At 60.6% G+C, this 20,783-nt stretch overlaps 1 protein-coding gene across 1 annotated transcript in view; it reads right to left on the bottom strand.

The window, feature by feature from the left end:
• Window positions 1–9,294: 9,294 nt before the first annotated feature.
• Window positions 9,295–20,783, bottom strand: part of Cacna1c (calcium voltage-gated channel subunit alpha1 C) — a 96,427-nt gene continuing 84,938 nt past the window's right edge. The window contains 12 exon segments of the mRNA XM_048335032.1: window positions 9,295–9,625; window positions 9,628–9,763; window positions 10,106–10,342; window positions 10,344–10,439; window positions 15,696–15,799; window positions 16,111–16,217; window positions 17,524–17,655; window positions 18,069–18,424; window positions 18,596–18,730; window positions 19,050–19,177; window positions 19,848–19,949; window positions 20,395–20,497. Of these exon segments, the coding sequence (XP_048190989.1) occupies window positions 9,456–9,625; window positions 9,628–9,763; window positions 10,106–10,342; window positions 10,344–10,439; window positions 15,696–15,799; window positions 16,111–16,217; window positions 17,524–17,655; window positions 18,069–18,424; window positions 18,596–18,730; window positions 19,050–19,177; window positions 19,848–19,949; window positions 20,395–20,497 (1,806 nt within the window). The 3' untranslated portion in view covers window positions 9,295–9,455.

The following is a 20,783-nucleotide window of genomic DNA, read 5'->3' as shown; positions in this document are numbered from 1 at the left end:
ATCGAGACGGGCAGGCGGGCCTGCCAATGGGCGGGAGCCCTTCGAGACTGTCAGGCGGCCGGGCCAATAGGCAGCGGGCGGGGGGACGCGAGGAGCGGGCAGTTGGTGGGAAAGGGCGAGGTGGGAAAAGAGGCCGAGCTGCGGCCTCCGGCCTGGCCGCACCGTCCCACACAGGTACCGGCGGGGACTGGCCTCAGACGTGGCGCGGAAGGGAGAGGGCGGGCACACTGTCCCTGAGCCGCAGCCCCAGCTGGTGTCCTGTCCTCCCCGCCCCCTTCCATCCCCTCCTTCCCCCTCCCCGTCCTCCTCCTCCCACCTAACTCCGTCTCCTCCTTCCCCTCCCCCTGCTCCTGCCCCCCCCCCCCCATATTCCTACTTGGAACCTGTGGGCCGTGGAGGGCAGGGGTGCACAGCGCAGGGTCTGCTGTGGACGACGGGGCAGCAGTTCCCCAAGGCGTTAGACTTGCCCTGGCCCGCCATTCCGGCTACTCAGGCGGCTGAGATCCGGAGCATCGAACGCAGGCAGAAAAGTCTGCAAGATCCCATCTCCAGTTACCCAGCCAAAAAGCCAAGCTGGAGGCGTGGTTTAAGGGGCAGAGTGTCTGCCGAGCGGGGCACAAGGCTCTGAGTTCAAGCCAGGGTTCTAGCACAGGGGAAAAAAAGGATCTACGTAAGGACAATCGTGGACAGTTACTCAAATGAAGCTCCTAAAGGATTAAAACCAGTTTAACCCGTGGTGGAGATGATGTACTAGTCCTTCTGCACAGGGCTTGCTGTATCTACCATCCATCAATCGCTGGGTCAATCGATCTATCTACAGCCCGTGATGGTCAGAATTGTTATTTCTATTAATGAGTTAGGGCGATGGGTACAGCCGTCTGGAAGAGAGTTCACGCGTGCCGTGCGTTTGGCAGTGAGCACTAAGGGAACACACTCTACCTCTTTCTTCTTCAGTCTCAAACCGTTCCTCAGCAAGCACCAGCTAGAATAGCCAGATGCGAGGAGAATTTTGAACTGTGTCCTTCATCCGTGTATCAAGCATGAACCGGTGATATAATCGCCACATGCCACTATGTCCTTCCTGGCATTGTGCCATGGCGCCGGCACGTTGTAGGTAGGTGGGGAAGGGTGGGTTCTCGCCCTCGAGGGGCGCGGGGAGGAGGCGAGGCAGGCGCCGGGGCTTCCTGGATGGGTGCGGGAGGGCCGAGCGGCCGCCGTCCCTTCCTGGGCCTGACCCTGTTCTTCTCTGTCCCGCCAGAGCGCCCTCCCAGGTCTGATCCCGGCCCCGGGGGTGCTGAGGCTCGCGGTCATGGCTGCGGCAGCCGTGGCCGGGCTGATCCCCGTGCTGCACTCGGTGGCCGGCGACAAATCCGGCTACTAATGGGGCGCCAGCTGTGGTTCGGCCTCATCGCCATGTACGGGGTGGTGGTGTACGTGGTGCGCATGCCCTGGTCCCACGTCACGAGGACTTCTGGTGCCACGGCAACATCACCTACCCGTGCCGGATCGAGTGCTTCGAGAAGAGCTTCAGCAAGCCGGGTGACGGGCACGTGGTACTTCTTCTACTTCATCTTCCTGGCCCTCTTCTTCCTCATGGAGTTCTTCATGGCGCAGATGCGGCACAAGCAGGTCAAGGTGAAGTCGGCCGAGACCATGGCGGGGGAAGCGGAGGAGGGCTCCATGGTGGCCATCCAGGAGCACGTGCCCGCTCCCAAGAAGTCCCTGCTGAACTTCCACCGCGAGAAGATGCTGCTGCTGCTCTACCTGCTGCACTTCCTCCTGCAGGTGGCCATCCAGGGCGTCTTCCTGGCGCTGCTGCTCTTCCAGCACCTGCCCGTGGTCAGGCAGGCCACCATCCCCTGCAGCACCCCTGGCTGCCCAGGGCCCTACCTGTGCCTGATCCGGGCCACCATGGAGAAGCGCATGTCCATCTACACCCTGGTCACCCTCTCCTTCATGGTCATCCTCTTCTGCCTCGGCTTCTTCGCCTACAGCATCCACCACTACCTGCTCAAGGGCATGTCCATCACCAAGTTCCTGATGGACTTCGGGCCCTTCTCCCCCTAACGTCTGAGCCTGGCCTGTGGGGCGGGGCCTCCTCCTGTCAACCTCCTCTCTCTTTTTCTTTTTTAAAAAATAAACATTTGCCGTTCCTTCCCTCCCTCTGGGGCTAGGCTGGAGCGGGTGGATGACTCCGGGGTCCGGGCTGGGGGGTTGAGTGTGTGAGGGAGCATGGTAGTGACTCCTTTCACGGCCACCAGGTTGGCCGTTTTCGTCACCTGGGCACCTGCGGCTTCCCCGGGCGTTCCTGGGAGCCTTTGCTCTTGGTGTGAGGTGGGGCGTGTCATGCGGGTGCTCTCACCTGCGAGGGGGGGGGGGCTGCAGCAAGCACACACAGGTACTAGTACTGGAGCACGGAAATAGATCGGTCACCTGGCCCTGCCACGTCACATGACCCCCCCAGGGCTGCTGGCGTTTATGGTGAGGATTACATTGGGCGTTAGGCCTCTCTCTGTCCACCCCTTCCCACCAGTGCCACATCGCAATGTGTCAGCTTGCTGATATTCTCTCCCCCCCTCTCTCTTTTCTGAGCCAGTACTGGGCCCTATACGTAGGGCCTGGACACTGTCCCTGAGCTTTTTCACTCAAGGCCAGTGGCCCTCCTAGTTAAGCCACAGCTCCACGTCTGGCTTTTTGCTGGTTTGAGCTCTGAGCACCCAGCGAGATCTGATGGCATGAATGCAGCTTTGCCTGAGGTCAGTTGAAGTTACAACAGCGATAAAAACTCTTGTATTTGATCTTCAGAGCACATTATAGCAGGGCACCAGTGGCTCATGTGTGCAGTCCCAGCTACTCAGAAGGCTGAGCTCTGAGGACTGGTTGGAAGCCAGCCCAGGCAGGAAAGTCTACATGTGTCTTTTATCTTCACTTAACCACCAAAATCCTGGAAGCGGAACTGTGGCTCAAGGGGTAGAGACTAGCCTTGAATGAGTAAAGGTCAGGGACAGTGTGCAGGCCCTGAGTTCAAGTCCCAAGACTGGCACAAAAAAACAAGTCACTTTATATTTGTATCTCCCTACCTCTCCCCCTTTTTAATGTGGGGTTTGAACTCAGGGCCTGGGTGCTGGCCCTGGGTTCTGTTGCTCAAGGCTAGCGCTCTGCCACTTTGAGCCACGGCTTCCCCTGCGGTTTTCTGGCGGTTCACTGGAGATGAGAGTCTCATGCAGCTCAGCATCTCTGCCTCCCCTTGTAGCCCAGTCCTGGGCTCTGCGTCCTCCCCTAAGCCACTCTACCATCTTGGGATTCGGGAAGGAGGAGAAAGATGGGCGGATGTCTTGGGATGGGGTGCAGAGCCTCCTTCAACAGGTGTCAGCCATCTTCTCCTAACAAGAGTCTGCCTGACCAGCTGATATAAGGTGCCATTTGGACCCCTGCACCCTCTATCTCTGGCCTACTGGCCCCCACTCGCTGCTGGGGCGGTCATTCCTCCTCCCCGATTCTTCCTCTTTTCACATGGAAATCTCATGTCTACACGGGGAAGAGGGAGGAGAGTGCTCAGTCTGCGTCTCCCCTCAGCCTGCCCGTGTTGACTGTTTCATTTCTCTCCCCATGGCTGTGTCTCTTTACTTGGTGTCTGGGGCAAAGGCCGGACCTGATGTGTGGAATTCTGGAGGTGCAGGGTTTGAACTCGGGTCCCGGGACCTGTGGGGAAGCAGAGGGAAAGAAGGGCTGTGCAGCAGCCAGTGTGACCAGCACAACGAGACAGACATTGTTAAGAAATTTATTTGCAATTCTTGTTTTTTGTGGGTTTTGTTTGTTTTTTAAATAACATCATTCCTTAGATAAAAATGCAATCTTACAGGAATATACAATAGCGTCTCACACAGAGTGGACCCGGAATCTCGTTTTCCCTTCTCGATTTCCCCCGGGCCAGGAGAAGGGGGCAGCAGCGGGCAGAGGGGCCGGTGGGGCCTTTGACAACCGGATCACCGGACGGTTACAAACTGTACAGCAGTATTTACAACAGTCGGACTGTGGTGTCGTGGAGCCTGGAGGGGAGAGTGGGGGTGCAGGCGGGGGGCGGGGGACGCAGAGGCACCTCCCGTCTTCAGGCACCTCCTGTCTTCCGGCACCTCTAGGTAGGATTGGATTGGGGGCGGGGGGGGGGCTTTGTCTGCACCCTTTATGTGGAGGGGAGCTTTGCTTGGGAGCTCTGGAGGATTAGAATGGGATCAACAGTACAGATGGGGGGGGGAGACATGGGGACTGGCCACCGATTCTCAATGAACTTGTGTGTCCTGCCATCGCTCGTTCTCAACCAAGCCAGCGCTCTCTCTCTCTCTCTCTCTCTCTCTCTCTCTCTCTCTCTCTCTCTCGGTTGTGGTAAAGGTGGGGGGAAAGGCCTGGGTGGGGTGGGGCGGGGCATGGCGGGGCCGAGCCTCTGGAGCACTTGGCCGCCTTCCGAAGGGCCCCCGCTCCCGAGTCTTCCGGCTGGGGGTGTCCAGCCCTCCTCCTCCTCCCTGACTCCGCGGCCGTGGCTTGCACTAGGCGACCAGAGAGCGGGGAGCCGCCTCCTCTTCTGGCCCCAGGGCCCGGGTGGAGACTTCATCAAGGCTCACCTTCCTCTTCCCCAGCCGGGGGAGCGCTCGGGGCTCCCATGGGGGCACGAGGCCCCTGTCACCCGTGGCTTCCCTCGCGTGGGACTCCCCCCCACACCAGCGCACCCTCGGGACTGCGGATCGTGACCCTGGCAGGCGCGCGTGGGAGGGATGTTCTCGGGTGCGAATTTGCGGTGGGTGTCTGATTCGTGCCGGGGTGAAGCTTCCCACAACTCAGCGACGCGCACGCTGAATACTGGGGTGCAGGGCTGGCCTATACAAGGCCCGCCTGTGAAACGGGGGTGACCTGCGGGAGGGGGACCCGGCTCCGGCAGTGGGACTCGCATGTGTCCATCCGTCTGGCTCTGTCTTGCCTTGCCGCCAGCAGAATTCTCACAGGAAAGCCCCAGGCCTGGTTCTGGCTTTCTGTGGGGGTGAGGGCGGGGGGCAGAGTCAGCCGCGACGGCCCCTCTTCAAGGCTGGAGCGAGAGACTCTCCCGGCTCTTCGCACGTCACGATCAGACCTCTCCAGACAAGCAGAGGAAAAGGTGTCGGTCTTTTCCCCACTGTAGATGCACGGAATTTGCTTCATGACAATGCGAGGACCCGCGTCTGCCCCAGGAAGGTGCTTGGTGGTGCCTGCAGTCTTCCTCTTCCGTGTCCTGCAGGGGGAGCTTGGTCCAGGTGCTTGTGACGTGGTGTGTGTGTGCACACCCGTGTGTGTATGCATGTGTGCATGCATGTAAGAATCTGTGCATGGGTGTGCATGCATGTACAAAGATGTGTATGCGTGTATCTGCGCAGGTGTATGCACGTGCACATACTTGTGCATACACAAGCATGTGGTGTGTGTGTATGCTCGCATTGTGTGTAGTGTCTGTAGCGCTATGCAAAGACCCGTGCACTGCTATCCGGAACCACAAAGCAACGCTTCCTCACCTTGAAAACTAAAATAATGAGGCCCCAAGGCAGAAAGCAGTTTTCACAGCGGACGAGCTGGATCTGCACAGGGGCCCCTTTCCACGGCGCCCTGCGGGGGGGCAGGTGGGGCGAAGGCAGAGGGAGGGTGGGGGGGCCCGTCTTGCGGGTTGCACGGCGGTCTCCCCGCCCCTGGCTTTCCTGCCGTGGCCTTCGCGGCGGACGGTGGAGGCGGACGGTGGAGGTGGCGCTGGGCCTCTGGGGCTCGGTCCTGACAGGCAGGTTGGTGTGGCTGAGGAAACAGCCCTGGTTGGAATTCTATCCTCCTCCTCTTCCGAAGCAAATCCCGGAGGCACGGCCTGGCGCCGAGGGAGCGGAGCAGGACAGCGGCTTACCACGGGATGGGGCGTGGAAGCCCCCGGGTGAGCGCCGGGCCCCAGCCCTGCCCGCCATGGTGGCCAGCGGCTCGAGAGGGGACAGGGGCTTAGCAAAGGACCGGCTGCCGAGCTCCAGACGAGCGGGGAGCCCGGGAGGGCAGCGGAGGGCCCGAGGCCAACGCCTGGACTCGGACCTGGGGTTTGGCTTAAGGCAAAGGAGGGGCTGGAACTCACAGCTTCGGAATCACAGCAAGGCCTAGGAAAAGCCTCCGTGAACCACCAGGCCCCAGGAACATTCTCGAATCAGGCAGAAAGGAGATGGCGGGAGTCCTTCCGCAGAAGGGGGAGGATGGGTGAGGCTGAGCCGTGAAACTCAGGCCCAGTGAACAGAACAGCTCGCGAGCGGAAGAGATGGCGGGGAGACTGGAAACACGACGCCGCTTCACCCCGTTTCCAGAAAGCCTGGCAGGAAGACGTGACCCCGCGAGGCCACCACGAGCGGCCGGCCGTTCCTCCACCCGTGCGTACGCAGCCCACGAGGGAACAACCTCGTGGTGGTCTTTTCTGGAATGTCTAGCCAGCTCATTTGGTGCTGAGGACTCAGAGGGGGCCTTGGGGCTGGCGGACAGTCAGAGGGTACGCTCCGGGGTGGGGGGGCCCTATCTCCCCCAAACCGGCTCCCTTTCTGGTTAAGATACAATAGAAGGACGGCACCATGGGGGGGCCACGCAAACAAACAGAAGACAGCTGCCCCCCACCCACAAGGGCCAGGTCCACGCGGGGCTGAGTGTGGAGGGGACCGAGCTGAGGAGGGGAGGGGGAGGGGGAGGAGGAGAGGGGGGAGGAGAGGAGGGGAGGGGGCGGGGGAAGGAGGAGAGAGGGGAGGAAAGGAGGGGGAGGGGGGGAGGAGGGGAGAGGGAGGAGAGGAGGGGAGGGGGGAGGAGGGGAGAGGGAGGAGAGGAGGGGAGGGGGAGGAGGGAAGAGGGAGGAGAGGAGGGGAGGGGGAGGAGGGGAGAGGGAGGAGAGGAGGGGAGGGGAGGGGAGGAGGAGGAGGGGAGAGGGAGGAAAGGAGGGGAGGGGGAGGAGGGGAGAGGGAGGAGAGGGAGGGGAGGGGGATGAGGGGAGAGGAGAGGAGAGGAGGGGAGAGGAGAGGAGGGGAGAGGAGGGGGAGGAGGGGAGAGGAGGGGGAGGAGGGGGAGAGGAGAGGAGGGGAGAGGGAGGGGGGAGGGGAGGAGAGGAGGGGAGAAGAGAGGAGGGGAGGGTGGAGGAGAGGGAGAGAAGAGGAGAGGAGGGGAGAGGAGGGGAGGGGAGGGGAGAGGAGGGGAGGAGGAGGGGAGGGGAGGGGAGGAGGAGGGAGGGGAGAGGAGGGAGGGCAGAGGAGGAGGAGAGGAGGGGAGAGGAGGGGAGGGGAGGGGAGGAGGAGAGGGAGAGGGAGGGAGGGGAGAGGAGGGGAGGGCAGAGGAGGGGAGAGGAGAGGAGGGCAGAGGAGGGGAGGGGGAGGGCAGAGGAGGGGGAGGGGAGGGCAGAGGAAGGGAGAGGAGAGGAGGGCAGAGGAGGGGGAGGGGAGGGGCAGAGGAGGGGAGGGGGAGGGCAGAGGAAGGGAGAGGAGAGGAGGGGAGGGGAGAAGAGAGGAGGGGAGGGGAGGGCAGAGGAGGGGAGAGGGAGGGGAGGGGAGGGCGGGGCTCACAGAGGGCCTTTGGTGGAACAGTCATCTGTCCAGGCCTGGGCTGGGCTCCCCAGCCCCACGTTTCCTCCACGCTCACTCGCAGGGCGTCCGCGAACCGAGGAGGGCCGGAAGTCGGCTCTGAGAGTGACCGGAGCAGCCAGCCGCCTCTTAGCTCACGGCGGTGGGCCGCCCTCAGGTAATTATGGGGCGGTGGACAAGGCGGAGACGGGACGGAGGAGCCTGGATCTCACAAGCAGAGAAGGGGTGCCGGGTGCCCACTGCAGGGATTCGGGGGAGAGATCGAGGGAGACAGAAGCAGACACAAGATATGCAAAACAGCCGTGCGGTGGAGGCCGAGGCCGTGGAGAGCCAGCGGGGCGCGGGGCGGCGGCGAGGCCCGGGGGCCAGGCCCGGCGACGGCCACCACGGCCAGGGCCCGTCGTCCCAGCCCCCACGACGACCGGGGAAGAGCTCGGCGGAGCCCCGAGGGAGGCAAGGCGGGTGACACTCCAGATACAAAAGGGTTTACTTTACATGCAGCAAAGTATACAAGAAGTGAATCCGGAAACAAACTCAGTTCATTATATTCGCTTGGCACAATTGCAATTCAGTTTTTAAAAAAATATTTGAAAAATACTGAAACTGACCTGAATTCAAGTATAATGGTTCCTCCTGCAGAAACATCATCAATGCAATAAAACGTGTTACACAGAGTAAATTGAAGCAAAATACCTTCTTGAGTTTTTTTTTCTCCTTAAATTTCTGTGGGTTTTTTTTTGTTTGTTTAAATACAGTTCTAATGCCAACACAACTCACGATTGTATTTTGAAAAAAGAAAAAGAATATTATTGCATTGTTTTTGCATATCTTGTGGGACAGAAAATGCAAAGAGTTACTGATTCTCGTTTCAGAAGCAGAGACAGTGGTTTGTTTTTGCTTTCGGATGGCCCCAGGGTCGAATCTCCCCACGGTAGGAGCACACGGTACGGGTGCAGACACACACACACACACACACACCACACACACACACACACACAGAGGGTTCCACGAGGCACACACAGGCATGACATACCCAGAGACTCACGTTTTCTCTCCCCCGCTCGCCAGTGCACGGGGGCAATCGCCCCCCCTTCCCCCCCCACCTCATTACTTTTAAATTATAAAGCCAAACCAAACTCAAAAGAAAGGAAGAAAGACGTCATTACTTCGGGAGCCGGTGGCACGAGTCCTCCCCTCTGGGGAAAGAGTGAGAGCATCTGATGGACCGCAATCCTGCAGATCCACAGCCCGAGTGTGAGCTGGGCCAGGTGTGCAAGCCCTGTCTTCCTCCCTCCCGGGGGTGTGGGGGGTGTGTGTGTGGGTGGGGGAGGAAGCTCGGAGAAGGAAAAACCCGACAGAGCTCACCCCAGCTGCGGCATGCTCTGGGAGGAAAAGGCCGGATCTGGGGCGGGGGGGGGGGGCGGGGGGGAGTGCAGGGGAGGGGGGGCAGCTGGCGGGCCTGAGTGCCTGCTGGGGGCAAGGAGGGGATCCCAGGCCCAGGGGGTGGGGGCTCAGAGGGGACCCCGGGCCTTGCAGCTCCCCCTTCCTCCTCCTTCTCCAAGCTCACAGACCCAAACAGAATATGTGCAAACAATCCGTTTCTTCAAGCAAAGCTGAAGGACATGGTGGGCCCAGGCCTCCTGCCCCCCCCCCCACTGGCCTCCACCCCGCCCGGCCCCCACCCCCACCCCGCCCTCCCGCTCTCCCCCAACAGAAAGAATGAAGACGCTGTTCCGGTTAACTCCCAGGTCACGAGAACAGTGAGGCACTTCTGAAACGAACCCATTAGGAACATTGAGACAAATTAAAAACAAGAACTAAAGAAGACCCGCACGCGTCCCTCCCCCCTGCCGGGACCTACAGGCTGCTGCCGTGCCCCCTGCCGTCGGCGGCCAGCTCCTCCCGGTCCTCGCCCTGGCTTCTGCCGCGGCCCCGCCGGGCACGCGCCCCTCGGGTCCTCCTGGCCGCCCGCCGGGCCGGCACCGGGCTCCTGCAGTTCACGAAGGGCAGGAGGGCACCGTTGGGGCCCCCCGCTGGAGGATGCTGTCCGCGGCCCAGTCCATCTCCTCCGCGGTCAGCTCGCACGCGTCCGCCAGTTCTTGCGTGGCGACCTCCAGGAACTTGGGGTCTTGAGCAAAATGGCCCAGTCCTTCGGAGATCAAGACCTGGGGGTTGGAGGGGGACGACAGGGTCACGGGGCTCAGCTCAGAGGGGCGGGGGCCAGCCAACTCGCCAGGTTCCCCCTCGCGGCCTTGCAAGTTTCCTCAGTTGGGGCTGAGCCCCCCCCCCACCGTGCACACCTACTTCCCCGCCCCCCCCTGTCCCCCCCCCCCCCCGGTCCCCCACGCTGCCCTCATCCTTGGGCCTCGGTGGCTGGCCTCTGTGGTTTCCTCCTCCTTCCTTCCCGCACCCAGTCACTCACCATTTCCCCAGGCGGGGCTTTCCTGTGCCCCAGCCCGCCCCACCCCAGCCCACCCCACGGCCCGAGGAGCAGCCGCCTTCCTTACCGCCTCCACCAGGCTGCTGGCGCTGCCGTGGAGCTGTCTGCCGGGCGCCCCGGCCTGGCTGGGCACCGTGAGGGACACGGGCCGGGCCCTCCGCACCCCGCAGCCCCCGCCGCACGGGGCGGCCTCGGCCCACGAGCCGCAGTGGATGGATGGGAAGCTGCTGTTGAGTTTCTCGCTGGACTCGGCCCCCTCCAGCCGCAGGGTGGGGATGGGTTGTGGGGACCAGCCTCGCTGTGCGCCCGGGGGGGGCAGGGGGTGAGGCACACGGCCTGGGGAACGTGGTGGGGGAATGGCTTCTCTGGAGCAGGGGGCTCAGGCCCGCCACGGCCAAGGCCTGCAGACAGACACGGGGAGCCGCAGTTACCAGGAGGCCCCCGCCGCCCGCACAGGGGCCTGCAGCCGCTGGGGCCCACGAGGCTGCCCCGTGTCCGGATCCCGTCTGGATCACTGAATCCTGTCTCCTGTCCCCTGTCCAGATCCTCTCGGGATCCCGTCTGGATCACTGAATCCTGTCTCCTGTCCCCTGTCCGGATCCTCTCGGGATCCTGTCTGGATCACTGAATCCTGTCTCCTGTCCCCTGTCTGGATCCTCTCGGATCCCGTCTGGATCACTGAATCCTGTCTCTTGTTCCCTGTCTGGATCCTCTCCAGATCCCGTCAGGATCACTAAGTCCTCTCCCCTGTCCCTGTCCAGATCCTCTTGGGATCCCATCTGGATCACTGAATTCTGTCTCCTGTCCGGATCCTCTCGGGATCCTGTCTGGATCACTGAATCCTGTCTCCTGTCCCCTGTCTGGATCCTCTCAGGATCCTGTCTGGATCACTGAATCCTGTCTCCTGTCCCCTGTCCGGATCCTCCCAGATCCCGTCAGGATCACTGAATCCTGTCTCCTGTCCCCTGTCTAGATCCTCCCCAGATCCCGTCAGGATCACTGAATCCTGTCTCCTGTCCCCTGTCCGGATCCTCTCGGGATCCTGTCTGGATCACTGAATCCTGTCTCCTGTTCCCTGTCCGGATCCTCTCCAGATCCCGTCAGGATCACTAAGTCCTCTCCCCTGTCCCCTGTCCGGATCCCGTCAGGATCACTGAATCCTGTCTCCTGTCCCCTGTCCGGATCCTCCCCAGATCCCGTCAGGATCACTGAATCCTGTCTCCTGTCCCCTGTCTAGATCCTCCCCAGATCCCGTCAGGATCACTGAATCCTGTCTCCTGTCCCCTGTCCGGATCCTCCCCAGATCCCGTCAGGATCACTGAATCCTGTCTCCTGTCCCCTGTCTAGATCCTCCCCAGATCCCGTCAGGATCACTGAATCCTGTCTCCTGTCCCCTGTCCGGATCCTCTCGGGATCCTGTCTGGATCACTGAATCCTGTCTCCTGTTCCCTGTCCGGATCCTCTCCAGATCCCGTCAGGATCACTAAGTCCTCTCCCCTGTCCCCTGTCCGGATCCCGTCAGGATCACTGAATCCTGTCTCCTGTCCCCTGTCCGGATCCTCTCGGGATCCTGTCTGGATCACTGAATCCTGTCTCCTGTCCCCTGTCCGGATCCTCTCGGGATCCTGTCTGGATCACTGAATCCTGTCTCCTGTCCCCTGTCCAGATCCTCTCGGGATCCTGTCTGGATCACTGAATCCTGTCTCCTGTCCCCTGTCCAGATCCTCTCGGGATCCCGTCTGGATCACTGAATCCTGTCTCCTGTCCCCTGTCCGGATCCTCCCCAGATCCTGTCTGGATCACTGAATCCTGTCTCCTGTCCCCTGTCCAGATCCTCTCGGGATCCCGTCAGGATCACTGAATCCTGTCTCCTGTCCCCTGTCCGGATCCTCTTGGGATCCTGTCTGGATCACTGAATCCTGTCTCCTGTTCCCTGTCCGGATCCTCTCCAGATCCCGTCAGGATCACTAAGTCCTCTCCCCTGTCCCCTGTCCGGATCCCGTCAGGATCACTGAATCCTGTCTCCTGTCCCCTGTCCAGATCCTCTCAGGATCCCATCTGGATCACTGAATCCTGTCTCCTGTCCCCTGTCCGGATCCTCCCCAGATCCCGTCAGGATCACTGAATCCTGTCTCCTGTCCCCTGTCCGGATCCTCTCGGGATCCTGTCTGATCACTGAATCCTGTCTCCTGTCCCCTGTCCAGATCCTCTTGGGATCCTGTCTGGATCACTGAATCCTGTCTCCTGTTCCCTGTCCAGATCCTCTCCAGATCCCGTCAGGATCACTAAGTCCTCTCCCCTGTCCCCTGTCTGGATCCCGTCAGGATCACTGAATCCTGTCTCCTGTCCCCTGTCCAGATCCTCTCAGGATCCCATCTGGATCACTGAATCCTGTCTCCTGTCCCCTGTCCGATCCTCCCCAGATCCCGTCAGGATCACTGAATCCTGTCTCCTGTCCCCTGTTCGGATCCTCTCGGGATCCTGTCTGGATCACTGAATCCTGTCTCCTGTCCCCTGTCCAGATCCTCTCGGGATCCCGTCTGGATCACTGAATCCTGTCTCCTGTCCCCTGTCCGGATCCTCTCGGGATCCTGTCTGGATCACTGAATCCTGTCTCCTGTCCGGATCCTCCCCAGATCCCGTCTGGATCACTGAATCCTGTCTCCTGTCCCCTGTCCAGATCCTCTTGGGATCCCGTCTGGATCACTGAATCCTGTCTCCTGTCCCCTGTCCGGATCCTCTCGGGATCCCGTCTGGATCACTGAATCCTGTCTCCTGTCCCCTGTCTGGATCCTCTCGGGATCCCGTCTGGATCACTAAATCCTGTCTCTTGTTCCTGTCCGGATCCTCTCCAGATCCCGTCAGATCACTAAGTCCTCTCCCTGTCCCCTGTCCAGATCCTCTCGGGATCCCATCTGGATCACTGAATTCTGTCTCCTGTCCGGATCCTCTCGGGATCCTGTCTGGATCACTGAATCCTGTCTCCTGTCCCCTGTCCGGATCCTCCCCAGATCCCGTCAGGATCACTGAATCCTGTCTCCTGTCCCCTGTCTAGATCCTCCCCAGATCCCGTCAGGATCACTGAATCCTGTCTCCTGTCCCCTGTCCGGATCCTCCCAGATCCCGTCAGGATCACTGAATCCTGTCTCCTGTCCCCTGTCTAGATCCTCCCCAGATCCCGTCAGGATCACTGAATCCTGTCTCCTGTCCCCTGTCCGGATCCTCTCGGGATCCTGTCTGGATCACTGAATCCTGTCTCCTGTTCCCTGTCCGGATCCTCTCCAGATCCCATCAGGATCACTAAGTCCTCTCCCCTGTCCCCTGTCCGGATCCCGTCAGGATCACTGAATCCTGTCTCCTGTCCCCTGTCCGATCCTCCCCAGATCCCGTCAGGATCACTGAATCCTGTCTCCTGTCCCCTGTCTAGATCCTCCCCAGATCCCGTCAGGATCACTGAATCCTGTCTCCTGTCCCCTGTCCGGATCCTCCCCAGATCCCGTCAGGATCACTGAATCCTGTCTCCTGTCCCCTGTCTAGATCCTCCCCAGATCCCGTCAGGATCACTGAATCCTGTCTCCTGTCCCCTGTCCGGATCCTCTCGGGATCCTGTCTGGATCACTGAATCCTGTCTCCTGTTCCCTGTCCGGATCCTCTCCAGATCCCGTCAGGATCACTAAGTCCTCTCCCCTGTCCCCTGTCCGGATCCCGTCAGGATCACTGAATCCTGTCTCCTGTCCCCTGTCCGGATCCTCTCGGGATCCTGTCTGGATCACTGAATCCTGTCTCCTGTCCCCTGTCCGGATCCTCTCGGGATCCTGTCTGGATCACTGAATCCTGTCTCCTGTCCCCTGTCCAGATCCTCTCGGGATCCTGTCTGGATCACTGAATCCTGTCTCCTGTCCCCTGTCCAGATCCTCTCGGGATCCCGTCTGGATCACTGAATCCTGTCTCCTGTCCCTGTCCGGATCCTCCCCAGATCCTGTCTGGATCACTGAATCCTGTCTCCTGTCCCCTGTCCAGATCCTCTCGGGATCCCGTCAGGATCACTGAATCCTGTCTCCTGTCCCCTGTCCGGATCCTCTTGGGATCCTGTCTGGATCACTGAATCCTGTCTCCTGTTCCCTGTCCGGATCCTCGGGATCCCGTCTGGATTCACTGAATCCTGTCTCCTGTCCCCTGTCCAGATCCTCTTGGGATCCCGTCAGGATCACTGAATCCTGTCTCCTGTCCCCTGTCCGGATCCTCCCCAGATCCCATCAGGATCACTGAATCCTGTCTCCTGTCCCCTGTCCGGATCCTCTCGGAGCCTGTCTGGATCACTGAATCCTGTCTCCTGTCCCCTGTCCGGATCCTCTCGGGATCCTGTCTGGATCACTGAATCCTGTCTCCTGTCCCCTGTCCGGATCCTCTCGGGATCCTGTCTGGATCAGAGTCCTGACATAGACTTCAGCAATCTCAGGGATATTGTAGAAGCATCTCAGTGATGGCGTCACCACTGATTCGCTTAGGAAACCTGCTGTTGCATAGACTCAAGGGGGCCTGCTCTGATGTAACCACCACAACCAAAGCCACGCTGCTCACTGTGCACTGCGGAATGGCCACCAACGACAACAAAGCCACGCCGCTGTGTGCTGTGGAATGGCCACCAACAATGACAAAGCCGCGCCACTTACTGTGTGCTGCGGAATGGCCACCAACAATGACAAAGCCACGCCGCTCACTGTGTTCCATAGAGAGCCACCACCCATGTCCCCCAACATGTGGCTCATGCGTCACTGAGCCATTTCCTTGGCCACTGAGTTGTAATTACACACGGTGCATTTGTCCCTCTGTCCCTAGGAGGACAAGGACCACAGCCTGCACCCTGGCTGCCTCTGTGGTCCTCTCTGCAGTGTCACGTGTTCCCTGTTACATCTGTGGGAGAGAGCAGCGTGCACTGTGGGAGGCAGAGAGGATGTGGACATCACTGTGTAGTTTGCAGAAAGGCACAAACTAAAATAAAAATCTCACCCACTATCACGATCAAACCCAATGGGTGAAAATAACTTCTGGATTTTTTTTGTTTGTTTTTTTGCTTAGTTCTGGGTAGACTCTCTTCTGCTTGAGCCATGATTCCAACGTGTGTGTGTGTGTGTGTGTGTGTGTGTGTGTGTGTGCATGTGTGCATGTGTATGCTGGTTCTAGGGCTTGGATTTGGGGCCTGGGCTTTCCCTTCTTTGCTCAAGGCTAGCAGCACTCTACCACTTGAGCCACAGATCCACTTCTGACTTTTTGATGGTTCATTGCAGAGAAGAGTTGCATGGATATTACTGCCTGGGCTGGCTTTGAACTCAATACTCAGATCTCAGCCTCTTGAGTAGCTAGCCCTGACACAGGTGGCTGTTTTTATAGATGTTAAGGACGCACAGAGTGGACCCCATCTCCTTTCCCCAAGGGGCCATTAAAAATATGCCTTGGGACATGTGCATAATTTACGTGACAATCGAGGGTCCACATCCCCCTCTGCCTGGAGATGATGCAGAGGAGGAGCGGACAGCCTCGCCCAGGTGCTGGGAGGGCTCCAGGGTGGGGTGGGCACGTGGGGCATCCACCCACACCCTGGGGCAGCCTTGCCGGTGGCGGGTGCCCGGCAGCCTGTCCAGAGCTGCGCTGTGTACCTGATGGTGGACGAGATGCAGCGGCAGGACCGTCTTCTGCGCGATGTCTCCTCCTTGGCTCTTCTGTCGTCTCAGACACTCCAGGTGGAAGGATGCCCTTCGACCTGCAAGGCCAGCCGGGAGACCTGGATCAGGGCAGCTAGCAAGGACTTGGCCTGCGTCATCTCCGCCCCGGCCTGGGTCTTCGGTGTCACCCGGAGGCGTGTGCACATGAGGCCTGGTTTCTGCTGGGTGTTTGTGATTGGGACGCAGTATAAGCTATGGAGGTGAGGCCCCCGTGGGAAGTTTGAGGCCCCCTGGGCATGGCCTTGAAGGGGACTGAGGGACGTGTGGGCCAGGACACCACACAGGTGGCCCATCCACCTCCTGGGGCACCCCCAGGAAGGCCACATCCGGGGAACCAGGTCCTATTTACCAAGGGAGGCGGAGCGGAGGAAACCTCTCTTGGGGGATTGCCGGAAGTCCCTCTTCTCCTCCTCCGGAGGCGTGAGCTGTCGATTTTCATCGTCCTGGGAGGGCAGGCTGCGACATAGAAGCAGGGGCTTGTCCCTGAGGCCGGCCTGTGAGTGCCACCCCCCGCCCCCCGGCAGTGCGCACCATCCCTCAAAGAAGGGGACCCCGCTTCTGTGCCCGCACCGGGCTTGCGGAGCCGGGGCAGCAGAAACGTGCTATCCAGGAACCCTGCCGTGTGTCTGGACTCACAGACAGAAATCCCCATGCCCAGCCTGCCTTAGGGTGCTGCCCAGAGCAGACCTTGTCCAGCCCCAAGCCTAGCATTTCTGATCTGATGTGTTGGAGGGTCCTTAGGCAAAGCACACAGGAAAATGAGAAAATCCGAGGCCCCCCAGGTCCATTCAAGGACCTGGGGGAGGGGGGGGCGTTCCTTAGAGTTACATGCCAGAGCCATTTAGGACCCCCAAGCTCCAGGCTCGCTCAGGCTTTATATATTATGTATAATATATATTTTGTGCCGATCCTGGGCTAGGCACCGTCCCTGAGCTTCTTTTGCTCAAGGCTAGCACTCTACCACTTCAGCCACAGCGCCACTTCCAGCGATTTCTGTGCATGTGGTACTGGGGAATCGAATCCAGGGCTTCATGCATGCTAGGCAAGCACTCTACCACTAAGCCACGTTCCCAGTCCCTTTTCCGATCTTTTCTTTGTTCTAAACTCTTATGGCTCAGTTTTCTAAGAGTGTCTATTTCTTATTGATTGCCATTAGCTTCTGGGGCAAGGAATGATCCTTTGACTCATGATGTGTATTGATCAAATCAGAATAACTGGGCTTCCATCTTCTGGTAGTTTTGTGTTTGGAGCTTTTGAGCTCATCTCTTGTTCTTATTCATAAAGATAGATGATCACCCTCTTTTAAAAAGTCACAGTCAGCTGGGTGTCAGTGGCTCACGCCCGTCATCCTAGCTACTCAGGAGGCTGAGGTCTGAGGATCATGGTTCAAAGCCAGCCGGGGAAGGAAAGAGTCCATGAGACTCTTAATCTCCAACGAACCACTGAAAAAGCCAGAAATGGAGCTGTGGCTCAAGTGGTAGTGCACTAGCCTTGAGAGTGGGGTGTGGCGGGGGGGAGAGTTTCCCTGGGATAGTGCCTAGGCTCTGAGTTCAAGCCCCAGGACTGGCACAAAACAAACAAACAAGCAAACAATGGTTACAGTGGAGCTACATATTCTGGGCCAGAGAAACGCATCAGCCCTGGATTTGCCAACAGTGTCCCCTTCGGCTGGCTCCCATAGCCCCCCACGCCCCTAACCCCAGGGCCTTCCACCTCTCCACCTCCCATGCCCTTCTCTCTGTGCCCAGCCCACGGAGCTCACATCTCTGTGGCCAGCAGGTTGGGCTCACTGCCGTACTCGGCATTGCGCGTCCTCACGTGGCTGTAGTAGGCGGCGTCCTGCGTGGCCTCCTCCGGACACTCCACAGCCAGCTGGCTGTCCCGGGAGCGACATCTGCCGAGTGCAAGATGGGGAGAACCGTGTCAGGAGTCGCGGGCCCGCCCACCCTCCCCTCAGCTGTGAGGCGCCGCGCACGCCCACGGAGGTACGCACGGGCACAAGCACGGGCCCGGCCTCTTCCCCCGGCGGCCACCGACAGCGCCACGGGGTCTCGGATGCGTGAAGGCAAGCACCGGCTATGTGCGGGAGGAAGAGTGCTGTGCGGGACCCAGCTCGGACGTGAGTCCCGATCCGGTGCACGCCCAACCCACGCCTCAGTTTCCCCTTCTGTACAACCGGACGTGGTCCTGCCCGGCCCAGAGGCGGGTCAGGAAAAAGTCACGGCGGAGGAGCCGCTCGGATGCTGCTGTAAGCGGGGCCCGGACCGCAGCCGCGTGTGCCCGCCCGGGGTCCACACCTCCGCTCACCTCCTGGAGCTGACGTTCCACGCCCCCTCCTGCGCGTGGCTGGCTGGAGCCAAGGGGGCGCCGTGGCCCTCCACGGTGCTCACGGTGCTGGGGTAGCCGCCGGGGCGCGGCAGGCGGCCCAGGGCCGTGTTGTTGGCGTTGTTGATGTTGGCGTTGGAGCCCGTGGAGGAGTAGCTGCTGGGCGTGAACGTGGAGTCCACCAGCTTCTCGTGGGAGGGGGACTCCGTGTCCCCTTGGTTGTTGCCCGTCTTGTTGATGTGCAGCGGGCGCTGGGCCGTGAACGTCTGGGGGAAGGCGCCCCGGCTGTCGCTTTGGTAGTAGGTGGTGACGTGATTGCCGAAGAGGCCGCCGGCCCTCTGCAGGCGGGACGGGAGGGGTGGGTGGAGGCGGGGCGCCTGGGGTGGCTGGAAGGGGAGCAGGGCGGGTGCGGGGGCTGGGCTTTGGGGACACGCAGGCCACGGCAGCCCCTCCTCGCAGCCAGCGACGGGTCCGAGCTCGGTGGAGAGGCGGGCGGCGCCGGCACCTACCCTGAAGATGTCGTCCTCCGAGGCGGCGGACACGGCCTCCTTCATCGCCTTGTCCAGCTCCTCCTCGGCCGTCAGGTCCCCGGAGATGGCCCGTCGGATCTCAGGCCCGATGTCGTGGAGGGTCCGCAAGCCGGCCTGGAACCAGAGGGCGTGTGAGCGCCCGGGCCCTTCACCCCAAGCCCCGCCCCGGCCGGGCGGCCCTGGGGGCTCTCGCCCTCCAGCGGACGAGTCGGGCCATCTACCCGGGCCCGGGTGGCCAGGGGAAGCCCGGCAGTGTGCACGGGGCCGCCAGGGCCGAGGGGGTCGCCCCGGGCAGGGCACGCAGGCCCCCGGGGAGCACGGGAGAGGCCGGAGGGTGCTCCCCACTCCTCACGGCCTCGAAGGGCTGCAGCCAGGGGCCAGGGCTCTGTCCAGGGCGAGGGGGGCGTGACCGGGCTGCCTCCTCGGGCCTCACCTGCAGGGACAGCGCGTTCCGCTGGGAGGGTTTGCCCACCAGCCCCTGCTCTTTGCGCTTCTTGAACTTCCGGAAGTACTCCTGGATCAGGAAGGTGGCGTAGAACTTGCCGACGGTCACCTCGTCATCTGAGACACACGGAGAGGAGGGAGGAGGGCCGGAGCAGGCCCCATAGTCAGGCTTCACTTCTTCACAGCGATTAAAATTCCATCAACCTCTATCATTCATTCATTCATTCGTCCGTTGTGGGGCTTGAACTCAGGGCCTGTGTACCGTGCCCGAGCAATTCTGCTCAAGGCTAGTGCTCTACCACTTGGTGCCACAGCGCCACTTCCAGCTTTTTCTGAGTAGTTTATTGGAGGTGAGAGTCTCAGGCACTTTCCTGCCTGGGCTGACTTCGAGCCACGATCCTCAGATCTCAGCCTCCTGAGTAGCTAGGATGACAGGCGTGAGCCGCCAGGGCCCGGCTAAGATGAGCTCTTTTAAAAATAACCTCTCATCTCCCTATTTTTTTTTTCCATTCCCAAACAGATATTCCTTACTGTTACTCTCTTCTAGCCTCAAGTGGCAGGCTCCCCCAGGAAGGCCAGAGGAGGGAGAGGAGAGAAGGGCTGGAGGGAGGGTCTGGCAGGGGAAGGGCAGGGAGGAGAAGGGTCTGGAGAAAGCAGGCTCTGTGCAGCCCGCCCAGCACCTGTGGAATGCAGGTCTCAGGGGCCCGGGAGGGCCGGGGAGGGCCGGGGAGCCACCCAGGCCCCGGAGGGCGCTAGCTAGGGAAGGTGGTGGGCAGAGGACACTCACCGCCGGCAGGGGGCACCACCTGGTCCAGCAGCTTCATGCTGGTCCGCTTCCAGATCTTCTTGATGATAGCCCGCAGCTCCTCGTTGGCTTGTTCTAGGTTCCCTGAGGAGAGGGAGAGAGAGAGAGGGGTTGACACCAGCAGCCGCAGTTCCCCCAGTGCTGTCGCAGAGGTGGGTCCCTTGGGAATGTGTTCACCCCATGAAATGTCCTCCCATGCCCAGGCTGACTGACCATGCAGGCCCAGAAGGAACCCAGCCTGGCTGGATCCCTGGCTCGCTCTGCAGTTGCCCCGAGCAGCCATCTCAGCTTCCCCACGGCGGGTCAGCTGACCTCAGAACCATCAGCTGACCGCCGCGGGCCGGTGTGGGCATCTGCCGCATGAGATGAAGACGTTATGGGCCAACCCCCTGGGAGCGGCAGCAGGGGATTGTGGGAGCACCGGGGTCAAGCCCAGCTCTGTGGATGCCCGCCGGCTGGAGGGCAGGCAGAGGGGGCAGTGACCGCTGACTGCCCACCCAGTGGTCTAAGGGTGTGGGGGGGTCCTTACCTTCTGTTTTGATCCTCAGGGCTGTTCTGACCAGGGCGAACAGGGTGGCGTTGAACATGACCGTCCCATCACTGTTCAAGGGCATGTTCATGGAGACCAGGCGCTGGGCAGGAGGGGAGAGATTACAGCAGGCCACCCCTTCTTTCTTTGTTCTCTTTTCTGGCAGTGCTGGGGTTTGAACTCAGGGCTTGGGGTTGCTAGACAGGTGCTCTACCACTTGATTTATGCACCCCCATCCCTTTTTGTGTTGGTTATCTTTGAGACGGGGTCTTGATTTGTGTTTTCCCTTTGTCTCTGGGAAGAGGTGCCAGCGGCTGCCCCCAGCCGTTGGTGACATGGCTTCTCACGAGCTTTGAGGCCTGGGTGGGCATCAAAGCACGACCTCCCCC

The sequence above is a fragment of the Perognathus longimembris genome, chromosome 27, assembly GCF_023159225.1.
Source record: "Perognathus longimembris pacificus isolate PPM17 chromosome 27, ASM2315922v1, whole genome shotgun sequence".
NCBI lineage: Eukaryota > Metazoa > Chordata > Mammalia > Rodentia > Heteromyidae > Perognathus > Perognathus longimembris.
This window is presented reverse-complemented; position numbering and strand designations above follow the sequence as displayed.